Here is a 12,764-nt window from a genome sequence, read left to right as displayed (position 1 = left end):
CTTTTAAGATGCAAAAAGTAAATTCAGAACAACTTGTCTATTGCAGACCTTAGCCAAAAAAATCCAGGTTACTGCACAAGTAATTCTGTATATGCAGGACAGTATTTTGTATCACAAGTTACAGATTTAACAAGAAAACCAGGAGATGACAGTTTTTGCAGCAACGTGTATGTCATCCAAGCACAATTTCTCTGTTACCTTTCTCATCTGTCCATTAGTGTACAGCTGTCCTCCAGTAGTTTTGGCACTAAACCACTTTTTTTTTTTAATTCACTCATATCAGAGTTCTAAAAGCTTTTTTTTGATACTAAAAGTTTTACCCAATTGAGTGTTAACTTGTTAACACAGTTACACTATAATAGTGTAGATATAAGTATTCTTTTAAAGGCTTGTGAAAATCTCTTACTTCGTAACTCTTCTCATCTACTTTGTGCTAACAATGTTGAATCTAGAAAAAATCTGAAGATCACAATCTGATGATTACGTACAAATAAGACTTAAAATACATGCTTGTTACAAGTCTAAATGATACTGTGTTTTATGAAGCACGAAATAGTTCTGACCTGGACTCCAAACAGCTTATTTACTAACTTTCCAAACTTGACTCATTTTCAGATGTTAGGAGTCCCAAATCACACGATCAAGTAAACTCTTGCTTTCTTGAGAGGTAACAATAATAACCTGTAAATTATTACTACAAGACCATTCTTGTGAAATTTTACAAGTTAGCTTTATAATTACTGTCAGAATATATGATTCTGTACTGTATAACACAGTGTGATTTATTTACTACACAGAAAATCCTAAAACACTCCTGTCAAATGCTAAAAGATCATTTCAAGTTAATTCTTAATATTTGATCTAGGTTCTGATACACAGCTCTAAAAATGAAAGACAGTAAACACAGCAGAGAGAACTGATACTCATATCAAAGGTGCCATCATAAACAAAGGGAAAAAGAAGGCAACTAGACACTACAGAGCTCTGGCTTCTAGTAAAATTAACAAGCACCACTATTGCACATCACTCTTGAATGAAAGCAGACATTCCAAGAATACAAACGCAAGGTATTAATAATAGATGTTACTAAAGACCATTTACAGTGGCATTATACAAAGATAGGCTGCCAGTGAAGTATAGTATAAAACAGTGACTAAAAAAAGAAAAGCTGAGGCTGGTAAATCTAACTAAAAAGCAAGCTTGAGTTACTTAAGAACATCCACTTTATTTTCCTGAGTGCCCTGGCTTCTTTGCTTTTGTCAACCTCTGCAAATGCACTACTGTACAACAGCTGCTTATGTTATACACTGAAATTCAACTTGATAACTTAAAAAGGCTACCCTATTTTTTCAGCACTACCAGTTTTTGTGTCAGCTCTACTAGCAGGATATAATTCAAGACATAACCCTTAAGATTTTAAGACTAAGTAAATTAGATTTACTTATAAAACAAAAATTATCAAAAACATTGCAAAACTGCTAAACTGACAGATAATAGCAGCCATGCATGAAAGATAGAAGGCAAAAAGAAAAATAAGGAGGATGAGCTTTATAGGAGTTTAAAGACCATTATTCGTAACTGCTCACTGCAAACCAGTGTAGCTTGGAAGGCCTGTAGCAAGTCCCACAACAAGCTAAATTACAAAATTAACTGGATTTTAAAAAATCAAATTTAAAATTCATAGCTCAAAGTTGTCAGCTCAAAAATAGTAAATTTATTAATTTCCATATACTTTTACATCCTTAAGTCCATCAAAATTTTGGCTCTCTAATACAACATTATAGTTCAGCTGATACAGGCTTAAGATGAAAAACACAATATGAAATGAACTAGTGATCTTATTTATTCCAAAATGGCATGCATAAACATATTTCATCTTCCAGAAGACAGCACTGAAGCTTAAATTTCCAAAGTTTAAACTCTATTTATGTAAGTTATCTACCTCTACAGATGATCCAAAGTTGAAAAGTTTATTCAACAAAGGTCTAATTCTAATTCACCCACATCAGTGGTAAGCACTGCTTCCCATTATATACCATCTCAGTGAAACCTGCTTGTCTCAAATATTCAAACATATATTATTCTGCATTCAATTAGATAGAAATGCCTATCAGGAGTACTATGAATGTCAGCTACAATTAAAAAATAACAAAATAAACCACAAACAAAACCACAACAACCCCACACTACAAAAACAACTGAAGCATTTGCAGCACAGGGTCCTGCACTGCAAGTAACAGCTTTCTAACAGGAAAAAGCAGAATGGGCCACTGAAGCACATTTCACCTATTTCTGCAGTAGTTCAGCTTTATTATCTTAAACCTCTCCATGTGACACAAAATAACTCATCTGACACTGTAGTGAAACAGTTAAGGCTTCCAGGAGTTTAATTTCACCTATGCAGATATTGGGCAATAAACTCAGAAAAGGCTGAAACAAATTAAGCTGGTAAAAAAATAGATGCTGATAAGATGCACACTCATAACATTCCTACATATTTTTTTTATGTTTGATACAGGACTCCTAAACTATAAAGCCTAATAAAATGTTCATTCTTTTATTAGAAAAACAAACAAACACAAAACCTAAAAGGCTAAATGCCTTCCTAAATAAACAGATATTCACTTAGTGGCAGCAGATAAAATCCTCCATGCAGTTAGATGAAACATAAAACTATTGGAATTCTACAGATATCATTGGGGTTTTAAACTAGACTACTTGAAATGACTTGTACCCTATGTCACACTCAACTTCTTAAGGGCAGTGAGCACTCCCTCTCCTGCCTCTATTGTTCTCCAAGACAAATAAAAGCCATCCACATTTCCTAGAGGCAAATCAGTATCCTGGTTCTACTAGAGCAAAAATAAGGCCTCCTTACCTTGCACCTTCACACGTAATTACTCCTAATATATTAGGATTTCCAGCCTGGACTGTTCTGCCAGAACTAAGGCATTTGGGCAAAAATGCATTCAGTTATACACCAAAACTGCGCAGACTCGCATCTACCACAAGCATACAATGAAAGGGAGCAAGAACCTTGACTTCTAACCTAGCTCATTTATAGCCAGAAAGATGTTTGATCCCAGTTTTGAAAACTTTACAGTTCAAGGGGTATGCAGCTTTTGATTATGCATTTGTCATTATAATACACGCACAACAGCCAATATCCAAAAGTGTGAGTACTTAATTCTTGGGTGTTCACTGCCATGATCTTTCCCCTAGATGAGCATTTTTACTCCCTTCCTCTGGTTAAAAGAGGCACTTAATTTAATCTCATCCTATAATAAGTCAGTTCATGGAGTTAAATCAACAGAAAAATAACACTATTACAAAAATGATTAGTTTTATAACGGTTCAAGTCCTCGATTTCAGGATCAGATGTGATGCAGAATAAAAGATGCAAAACCATACAGGACTTCAGCAGTCCCAACTTCGCCCAGCTTAAACTATCATACAGCTGCACATAATCAGATAGATACTGGCTTTTAGCATTTCTTTACTGCCTAAAATAAAAAAAAGCAAACAAAACTGCAAAGAACTGTTGCATAGAAACTGGAAAAATACTTCTTTCCCCTCTGTTATTGATAACTGTGTTCAGTGTATCTCACACATAATTGGGCTTCTATCCCACAAACAACCCTCTGAAGGTCATGGCATTTTAGCATTTAAGGTTCCATGTCCACAAGGATCTCTGTTACTACAATCTAGCCTGATTCACAGCTTCCCTTTTATTATTTATACACAGATAAAGAGCAATGGAATTTTAGTTTCACGGATACTAAAAGTGTAAAATCATCTTTATGACTATAGTTTCCAAAATCTGAAAAGACCTAAATCCAAACTATCCAACAAGCAGTCTAGGAGCTTCTTTCTGCAAAATACCTCAACTGCACAAAATCCAAATATGAATTCATAAGAACATCTGAGGGAACAAGAATAGAAGAAACAAAGTTGACTTTTAGTATGCAGCAGAAGTATTTACCAATGAGCTTCAAGGAAAAATTCTTGGTTTATACCTTACTCCTAAAATCAACAGTTAACAGTTTCCCCCTTGTGATTCCAAATTGTGTAAGAAAATACCTAGTCAAGCACCTTTTTCAACTATCTGCACCAGCTAATGCATCCAATTGCTTAAAGCAGCCTCCTATTTCCAAAGGAATCTTCCACAGTGAAAATGAGAAGTATTAAACAGCTGCTCCACCTGTGAAGCGGCCAGTTTAAAATGGTTTAAAAACTACCATTAGTTAGGAAATGAGAACTTCTACAAACAAGACATACAGGCCATTGTACACAAAAAAGACAGGAATTTTAATGGATAATTCAGTCAAATCACTTCAACATCCAAAAGGAGATTTATGTCCATTAAGACTGAAGCTATGTTTTGGAAGTATTGCCTGAATGTTGCAGTTTAGCGTAGCCTGGACTGTAGCAGGTCCAATGAATACAATTTCAAATATATTAACACACAATTTAACAAGCATTGTTAGTGGTCCAGGGAGGTTAGTTTACAGGTGTGTCTCACTTAAGTTTTCTTCCTTAAAGTTTAGTTATAGCTGTATAAAGAGCAAGTTTTAAAACCCCTCCTTCAGTAAAACATTCCTTCACTAGACTATAGTTACACCCTATCAACACTCAGTTTCTTGAATGAGTTTTTAACGCCTTGCCACCTTCTACTTTACCAGCAACTCAATTCAACTGTGAACACAATCTTGAAAAAAATTTTGTTGTCACTATTAACAGACATAACCCAGCATATTCATTTTAAATATATTTTAAAGGATACTTTTGTTAAGTACTGGCCTGCCCTAACATAATCTGGGCTGTTTTATCAAACTGAAAGAAGTTTTAGATTAGTAATAATTACCATTCTTTCCCCATGAGACTATTTCCCAAACATTGGCATCTAGACAGACATTTTCTACTTTAACAACTTCTTGGTATACCTGGAATTTACTGACTCTGGAAATGCGGCTAAAATATAGAAATTACTTAAAGTTGTATAAATATTGGAAAAAAAACACTGGATTACCAACTCACAAGTCTTCCTCCACCAATCCATGTTTTCAATCTGCTTACATCCTGTTCCTACTGTGAGTTTAAACAGTGACAGTAAACCCAGTTTTACTATATATCATACATAAAGCAATATAACCTGAGAAACATCTTGGGAAGAGTTTCTTTCAGATGGCTCCTCCTGAGATGTTAAACCCACACAATCCTACAAGAATAAACTTCTGCTTTCAGTACTGCACTCAATGACATCTATTTTTAAAATGTTAAGCTAAAGTTAGCTACAGTAACATTTACTATTGCATTTAGAAATCAGAAACTTACATGATACACTATGACAGAGAGACACAAGGCATGAATGAAAGCAAAGACAAAAGTACTCTCAAGAAACTGGAACAGGCTGCCACAGAGGTCTTTTCTGTAGTCACAGAGACAATACAGACATTTCTTTTTTCCACAGCTCAGTCTTGGATCATGTAAAGTTACATGCATGCCAGACTGGGGAACGTATCATAGAAAACGGTTATAGGAAGCGTGAAATGCATGTTATAGCCTTAAAAGATGAGAAAACAACTAATGCAGGGGGCAAAGGAAATATTCTTCAGGTAAAATTGATGCCTGGCAAGTATATACTTATTAAGCAGGTAAGAACAGTGGTCCTGCCAAGGTAGAAAGAGGCAAAGAGCACAACACATTTAGGTCTTGTTAGAGGACACATGAAACACGATTGAAACGAAACTAGACATGTACATCGAGGTCCTGAAAAAATGCGGACATACATTGTTATATTGTTTGTAACCTCAACACATGAAGAAATTGGGAAAAGCTTGTCAGGAAATTTTCTGGCAACCAGTGGAAGATAGAGCCTTTCAGGCTACAAACGAGGGTTTCTATGATATAGACAGGGCTAAGCATCTGGCATTTTAAAACCCACCTTTGGAAATTCTGGTTTGTTAAAACATCATGCAGACTACCAGTAGTCCGGCAGGGCCATATGAGTATTCAAGTCCTGACATCATTCAATTGGTTCTGCAGAAATTAACGTGGGTCCAGCATAGTTGACACACTGCAAGAATTTTAAAATATACTGCAATAGTGGTGGCTTCACACCACTTTTCTGTGGCTTCATCACATTTCTTTGGCCCCCAGCCCCCTCTCTGTTCTACCATAACGATGCAAGGAGGGGACAACCTACATAGGTTAGGCTCCTGAGCTACACAGTAAAGCAGCCTAAAAATGTCTGGAGCCAAGCTCAGCCTAAAGGCAGTAAAGCCACATTTCAGTTGTATTATACCTGGTCAGCCAACTAAAGACCAGCTGCACCTTTAACCTTACAATACCTTTACTCTCCCACCCTCCCTACATCCAACATTCCATTCTGTTCTTCCTTCCCACACTACCAGCACTTCATGCTTGATGCACCCAGTATGGCAATTTGTTACACAGCTGCTTTTAAAAGTTCCCTCCAAAACCCTATGAGCTGGGAAGCATGATGTAGACACCCCTGTGTACCAGTGAGTCAGAGCTAACAATTCCGATTTGTCAGATATTTAACATTGTGCACTCTCATGTGTACATCTTAAGAACATAGATGCAAATTAACTAAACAGTCACACCTTTCTACTGATCTGTGTGACTGTCAGTGAAAATGGCACCCAAAACCTCAGAAATTGGTCATGGAAGTACCAGATAAAACCCAAACCAGGAAAGCCAGATGCAACCTAACCTCTGCTTAGCTTCAACTTCCCACAGAAAGAAGCATCTGTAACTGTAAGAATACTGAGCACACAAAGTTAGAGAGACCTTCACACAGCACTACATTACAATATATAGCAGCCGCAACGGTGGGAAGGAAGCAGGGCACAACTGTCCCAGTCATAATTCTCTATTGTTCCTTCTGTCACTGAGACACAGTGAATTTAGGTGCATCATGCTCTGTAAGAACATAGTTGAACTGGCATCAACGCTTACTTAAGGTGCGCCTCCCTCTCTACACAACTGGACGTGTGGTAGCCTAGGGTGCAGAAAACTTCATAGTTAAAAACACTGATAGCAACTGTGGTCTACCTCAACATTAGGAATAAGAAGCAGAATCCTGCCAGGGTAAGAAAAGAAACTGTGGAAGACAAGTTACTGAAACTGAAGGAAATGATGGAAGTGGATAACTGAGCATAACAAAATTAGAAACTTCTAGGACACCAGAATCCAGAGGCCTTCATAAAGAAGACGGAGTAGTAAGAAAAATTATTTAATCCAACTAAAGAGTTGCTTGGGGTTTTTTTGCTTGTTTCACGGTTTGTTTGTTGCTTTGTTGGGATTTTTTTTTGTTTTTTGGGGGGTGGGGTTTTCTATATTTTGTTTGGGGTGGTGGTGTTTGGTTGTTTTTTGTTAAGTGGACTCAACGTGAAAACAGTAATTACAATGGTAAAAAGAATGAACCTTAATATAGGCAAAAAAAATCCCGACCAAATCCACGCCATTTGTTAACCTATGTTTACACAGGTTGCAAATAATGATTTGCAGTTTCTGAATGCTAAAACCCTCTGTGATATGGCATTGTGGTGTTAAAGCTGTTACTTTACAGAACAGCTTTTACTTCTGTATATGGAAATTCAACATTTTGCATATTAAAGTCTCCTTTGCAAAAGAAAAGGAATCAGCATAGGTTTTAAGGTAAATAGCAATGTATTACAATCATGTAATGAAGTATCAGTGTATTTTTTCAAAATATATCAGAGTGGGTAGCTTAAAGATGAAACATACTACACATCAGAATTATTAACATTTTACTGTAGCATATTCTTACTTCATTGATATTATCTCCCTTGTGATGAGGATAAACCATTCTGAAGAACCCCTTAGTTAAACATACTACGGATATACTTAGTAACCTGACCAGCTTTAAATATACAAGCTTTTAATTCATAGGATATTTTCCTAATGAGCCAGGAACTAGGTATTTTACATATTTAGCACTTCCCTACTCCCCTTCCCCAAATCGGTGACCTTACAGAGTTTACACACCACCTTTTTTAAGTACAGCCCCAGGCACACAGAAACATAACCTGTTTTGTAAAAAGACTAACATTCTACAAAGAAAAGCTTAAGGGAGCGCTAAATCATCAGCATAATTTTAAGCTTCTTTGTAGGCCATCCTGGCCACTAAAGAAGGCCACAGTGTTATCAATCACTTTACCCTCAAGTCAGGAGCTTCCATCCACACTCCTCCAACTAATACTGATTTTAAAAATAGGCCTAACTATTAAAAAGACCTTTTGAGAAAGATTCTGCCAGTGAATAGGAGACAGCTCATGGTAATACCACATTTCAAAAGATGGCATACAACACTCTTCACCTGCCTAGAAAATAACAAGTTATTATACATATTAAAAAAAAAACCAAGCCTAACTCAACTGAAAAAGTGGTTATTTTTCCACCAAGAGCAAGAACGTTGTACTGCAAAGAAGATGCTTTACCAAATAAGACTACTTTTATTGGTTCTAATTTAAAGGTGTTTAAATAATACTTTATTTTGGAGGAAAAGGTACTGTTAAAGAGGCTCACAGCCACATGTTATGTTCAGAAAAAGCTCACTTCACAAAACACTGCAGGTGTACCAGTATAAACAGCTTATCCAAGTTTCAGTTTTCCTCTGGAGTGCGTGTTCACCACGACCGCGGATAAACGAGAACGGGAAAGCGAAGCTCACTGGAGTGCCTATTGTCCACCTCGACCTGAATTCAAGTCTGCTTACCAGAAACTCGTAGACCGAGCGCGACACAGCTTTCTGCGCACTGCCGGTTCAACTGATGGCGCGCGCCGAGAACGGCTCCGCGTACCCGTTCCCCCCAGCGAACCCTTGGCTGGCGGAATAAAGTCGAGGTCCTCAACATGGGTGTGTGCGGTGGGGGGAGGGGACCCCTTCGCCGACCACGCCACCGACGGGACCGGCGGGACTTACAGGGGTAGGGAAGAGGCAAGGCCGTGCTGCCCGCGGCCTCCCCGGGATCAACAGCAGCCCCGGGCGGCGGCCAGCTCCACATGCTGCGACACAACCTCGACCCTGCCGCGGCCTGCACAGCACAGCCAACACAATGCAGCCCGGGCCGGGCCACCGCTACAGTCCCCATAACTCCCAGTACTACCCTCACGGAGAGGCCTACAGCCTCACCCTCTTGCTCACCTGGTCTCCGGCAGCTCCGTCTGCGGACATAGCGTCTTAAAACAGGGCACAGAGACAATCCCCCCCTCCCAAGCAGATTAAAAACCCCTTTAAAAAGCGCCCGGCACTGCCGCCGCTACCGCGGCCCGCTCCACCGGTCGCGCCAACGGCCGCGGACCGTAGCCCAGCCACTTTAGCGATAAAATGGCGGCGTGGCGCCTCCGGCCCGGCTGTCAGCAAGGCGGTGGTGGGGGGGGGACACGGGAAGGCGGGGTGTGGAGAACGGCGGGAAGCGCGTCATTACCGCCGCGCCGCTCTGGGGCGGAAGTGGCTGTGCTAAGAGAGGCTGCGGTAGCGAGTGGGGAGCGCTGCGGCGCGGTCCAGTCGTTCTCCCCATGTTGCGGAGGGTGGTCCTGTCCGCCATGGGGCAGCTCTATCTGCCTGTCGCCGCGTAGGGGCAGAGGGAAGCCCTGGGGCCCGCCCTGAAGCCGCAAACGGGGCGTTCCCTGAAAGGCACCCGGGTAGGGCCCTGGGGGCCGCTGTAGCTGTGTTCATGGCGCTGGGCAGGGTTGCCGTGTCTGCATTTTCTCCCTTTGCTCTGCCCCCAGGCCGGTTTACTGGCGGACCGGTTGTTGTTGAAACTCTGAAGGACAGTGGGCAGAAACTAAAAAGTTTTGGTGATTTTTAGCCTTGGTCCTGCCAGCTCGTCATGGGCTATTTCGTTAACGAAGCGTTGCCTCTTCAACAGTCACTTCTTTGCAGCAAGCCGGCACTGTGCCCTTGGTGAGGTAACTTCAGCAATGTCTGCTAGCAGCAGACCCGTCCCTTCCACCTCACAAGAGTTCTTGTTATTCAAGGAGGCAAGTTCAAAAGACAAGCCAAGGGGTCATAGTCTCAAAAGACCTCAAGGACACAGGAGGCAGCTCCCCCTAAAGCTACTTAACTTCATTTGCAAAGTAATCGCCAGTCTCTCCGTGAGAGGAAAAGCTTTGAATCAGCCTCTGCAGAGAAACTATGTGAAGCATTCATTGAAGGAGGCTTGGCAAATACCAAGGTGAAAGCTGTTTTAGCTGCCTTCACAACAGCAGTGTAAGTGTTCTTAAAACTGTATAATACAGTAATTTATGCAGAAATACTTGAAAAAACTTGATACTAGCACTCTTTAGGTTACTTTCTGCTTCGCCTTCCAAGTCGCTTCCTTACACCCCAGTAATATGTGTGGAAAGAGGACCTTTTCTTCTAAAGCTTGACAATTCAACCTCCCCAGAAAGAGAGCAGATAGTAAATGCTTATATGACCCACCTGTGAAGTAACATTTTCCTTTTGGTGTTGAAGAATTTTGAGTCTGTTATTCTTCAGAGGTGAAATAAAACGTGCTTAACAGTCTGTGTTGGTAGATAAGCTGTCCTGTTCTTTGATTTCTGTGAGAATAGTGATTTTGTGATACAAGGCTACTTCATTGTTTTTTATGAGGTGTTTCTTCCATGTCACAACAGACTCTATTTTGAAAGCATTTGATGTTACTACAATTTCTTAAAAAAAAAAATCAAAACAAACAAAAATTTCCAATTCATCGATGTAATGTTTTTCCATTTCCTATTAGGAACAAATTCTTTATAAGTAATTGCTTAAAGCAATGCTGCTAAAATTTCTGACTAGATAATGTGAATATTATTCTAGGTGTGCAGAGTGTTTGCTCTCTTAGGGGCCTGGTTGGAATTTTGATCTAGTTCTTAGTGGTTTTGTTCAAGCATATTTTTATTCTTATTTTAGCTGTTTCTGCCTTTGGGATTGCTTTCTTCAGTTTCATAAAATGATAAAGGTGGTTTTGAATCTTGACAGCACCAATGACATCTTGTTTGTCTAGTAGAATGACTTAGTAAAGAGCAAAATAAATGATGCCTACTGCTCCTTACCTACTATAGGCCCTCACTCCATGTAATAAAATAATGTGCTGTGTCTTAAACTAGTGTTGTTCTTGATTTCTTAGTTCCATACATAGAACAAGCCATGGGCAAAACCCCAGGTGCTGTAAATACAACTAGTGCCTGTATCCTTTCTGCCAAGTGTTGCTGTGTGAGCCTGAATGAACTGCAATAGCGTATAGCCTTAAATCTGTTAGCTGGAGAAATTTAAAAGGAGCACTGCTGTACAGAAAATAAAATTTTAATTTTTTTATTGATACATTGTACTTTATCACTTGAGCTTGTCTTGTTTTGTAGTTAGGTGTGAACTTTTTATCAACTTTGTGATAATGGGTTTGTTTTGGTGTGAATCTTTCAAGGGACAGTATTACTTTCAAAGCCTGTGTGTAAATGATAGGTTACATTTCAAAGTACCTTTAAAATGTTACTTTGTCTTAAATTTACAGTTTAGCTCTAGCAGTGTTATCTTAACCCAAGTTTTACCTCTAACTTAAATTTGGGCCTTATATAAGAGTCTACTAGCTTGAGCTCAGTAGCGTTGGAAGTTTATGTTAGTTGACCCACTTGGCAGGCTGATTTGGACCTTTCTTGGTAGTACAGGAGCAAATAATAGGGATGCAGCAGCAAAGCTTGCAACGACTACTTAGTTGCTAATTCCTTATGCATATGTCAAACCTTGTTTTAGAATGTGGCTGTTCCTTTCATTCCTTCTGAACCTGTGTCATCTGGAGTGGAGTAGCTCTAGGCTTCTAGCCTGAGGTAGAGGGAGCAGTAAGACATGATTACAGGCCTGTCTACTTTGGAAAGCTGTACTTTAATTTTCAGATGGTTTGTGATATCAAAGCAACAGGACATTGCTTATATGTGCTATGTTGTAGTGATTCATGCTTAGTTTAGTAATTGACATGAAGCTTAATGGCAAGCTATGAGTTAACAAGCAAACTATTGTGGACTATGCTGCTCTGTGGGTGTTGCAGAAATTCAAAACAAACCTGAACGGGAACATGAGTTGGAGACTACTATACCTATGGTAGAGTGGTACTCAAATATTTCTGCTTGGAAAAACAGTAGACAAAAAATGTATCACTTAGGAAAAAAAAAATCTCAAAGAAGATGAGTTCTTAAAATAAATAGATGTTAAACCTTATGGGCTGCCAGGCCAAGATCTTGGCAAACCATAAAGTGGGACAAACCTGAAAGGAAGCTACTTTAACAGAGTTGGGGCAGTGGTCATCAGATGGAGCTGATGTACCCTTCTTCCAAGTGATTTTAGTTGCCACAGCAGATTATTTTTTAATACTAGTTATGAAATAGCAGGCTTTGTGCAACCTTTTGCGTGCGACTCTATAATATTATTCAGAAACTGCTTGCAAAAGGATTCACTCAGGTACTATTATCAGTGCCCAATACTGGAGAGAATATTTACAGCAGATTTGAACTGCCCTATTAATTGCTATGTGTTAGCGCTGAATCTCAAGCTACGAGTATGCTGGATGTTGTCCTCCCAACTCTGTCATAATATTATTGGAGGCTGTGTCACTTCCCTGAGATGGATTTCAGCATAGGTAGGGTGAAGACATGTTGACCTGAAACATGTCTTTCTACTGGCTAGGGCAATTGTGGGCTCTGTTGTTTCCTCAGCTGAGAGTTTTGCAGTGCTTGTGTAC

The 12,764-nt window shown here is 39.5% G+C and overlaps 2 protein-coding genes across 4 annotated transcripts in view; one reads left to right on the top strand and one right to left on the bottom strand.

The window, feature by feature from the left end:
- Positions 1-9,410, bottom strand: part of CSTF3 (cleavage stimulation factor subunit 3) — a 49,756-nt gene extending 40,346 nt beyond the window's left edge. Inside the window, exons 1-2 of one of the 3 annotated variants that reach the window (XM_057410963.1) lie at positions 8,765-8,792; positions 7,145-7,223 (exon numbers count right to left, since the gene is read on the bottom strand). In XM_057410963.1, coding sequence (XP_057266946.1) covers positions 7,145-7,183 — 39 coding nt within the window. In that variant the 5' untranslated portion in view covers positions 7,184-7,223; positions 8,765-8,792. Of the gene's footprint in view, positions 1-7,144; positions 7,224-8,764; positions 8,793-9,193 lie in introns of those variants that run through there. The other 2 variants (XM_057410964.1, XM_057410965.1) reach the window with 2 other exon arrangements.
- Positions 9,411-9,600: 190 nt separating this feature from the next.
- Positions 9,601-12,764, top strand: part of HIPK3 (homeodomain interacting protein kinase 3) — a 101,675-nt gene continuing 98,511 nt past the window's right edge. The window contains exon 1 of the mRNA XM_057410960.1: positions 9,601-10,261. The gene's annotated coding sequence lies outside the window, so the exon portion shown is untranslated. The remainder of the gene's footprint in view (positions 10,262-12,764) is intronic.

This window comes from Pezoporus wallicus, unplaced genomic scaffold, assembly GCF_028554395.1.
Source record: "Pezoporus wallicus isolate ANWC-B61680 ecotype Strahan unplaced genomic scaffold, APGP_CSIRO_Pwel_v1 contig_5958, whole genome shotgun sequence".
Lineage (NCBI taxonomy): Eukaryota > Metazoa > Chordata > Aves > Psittaciformes > Psittacidae > Pezoporus > Pezoporus wallicus.
This window is presented reverse-complemented; position numbering and strand designations above follow the sequence as displayed.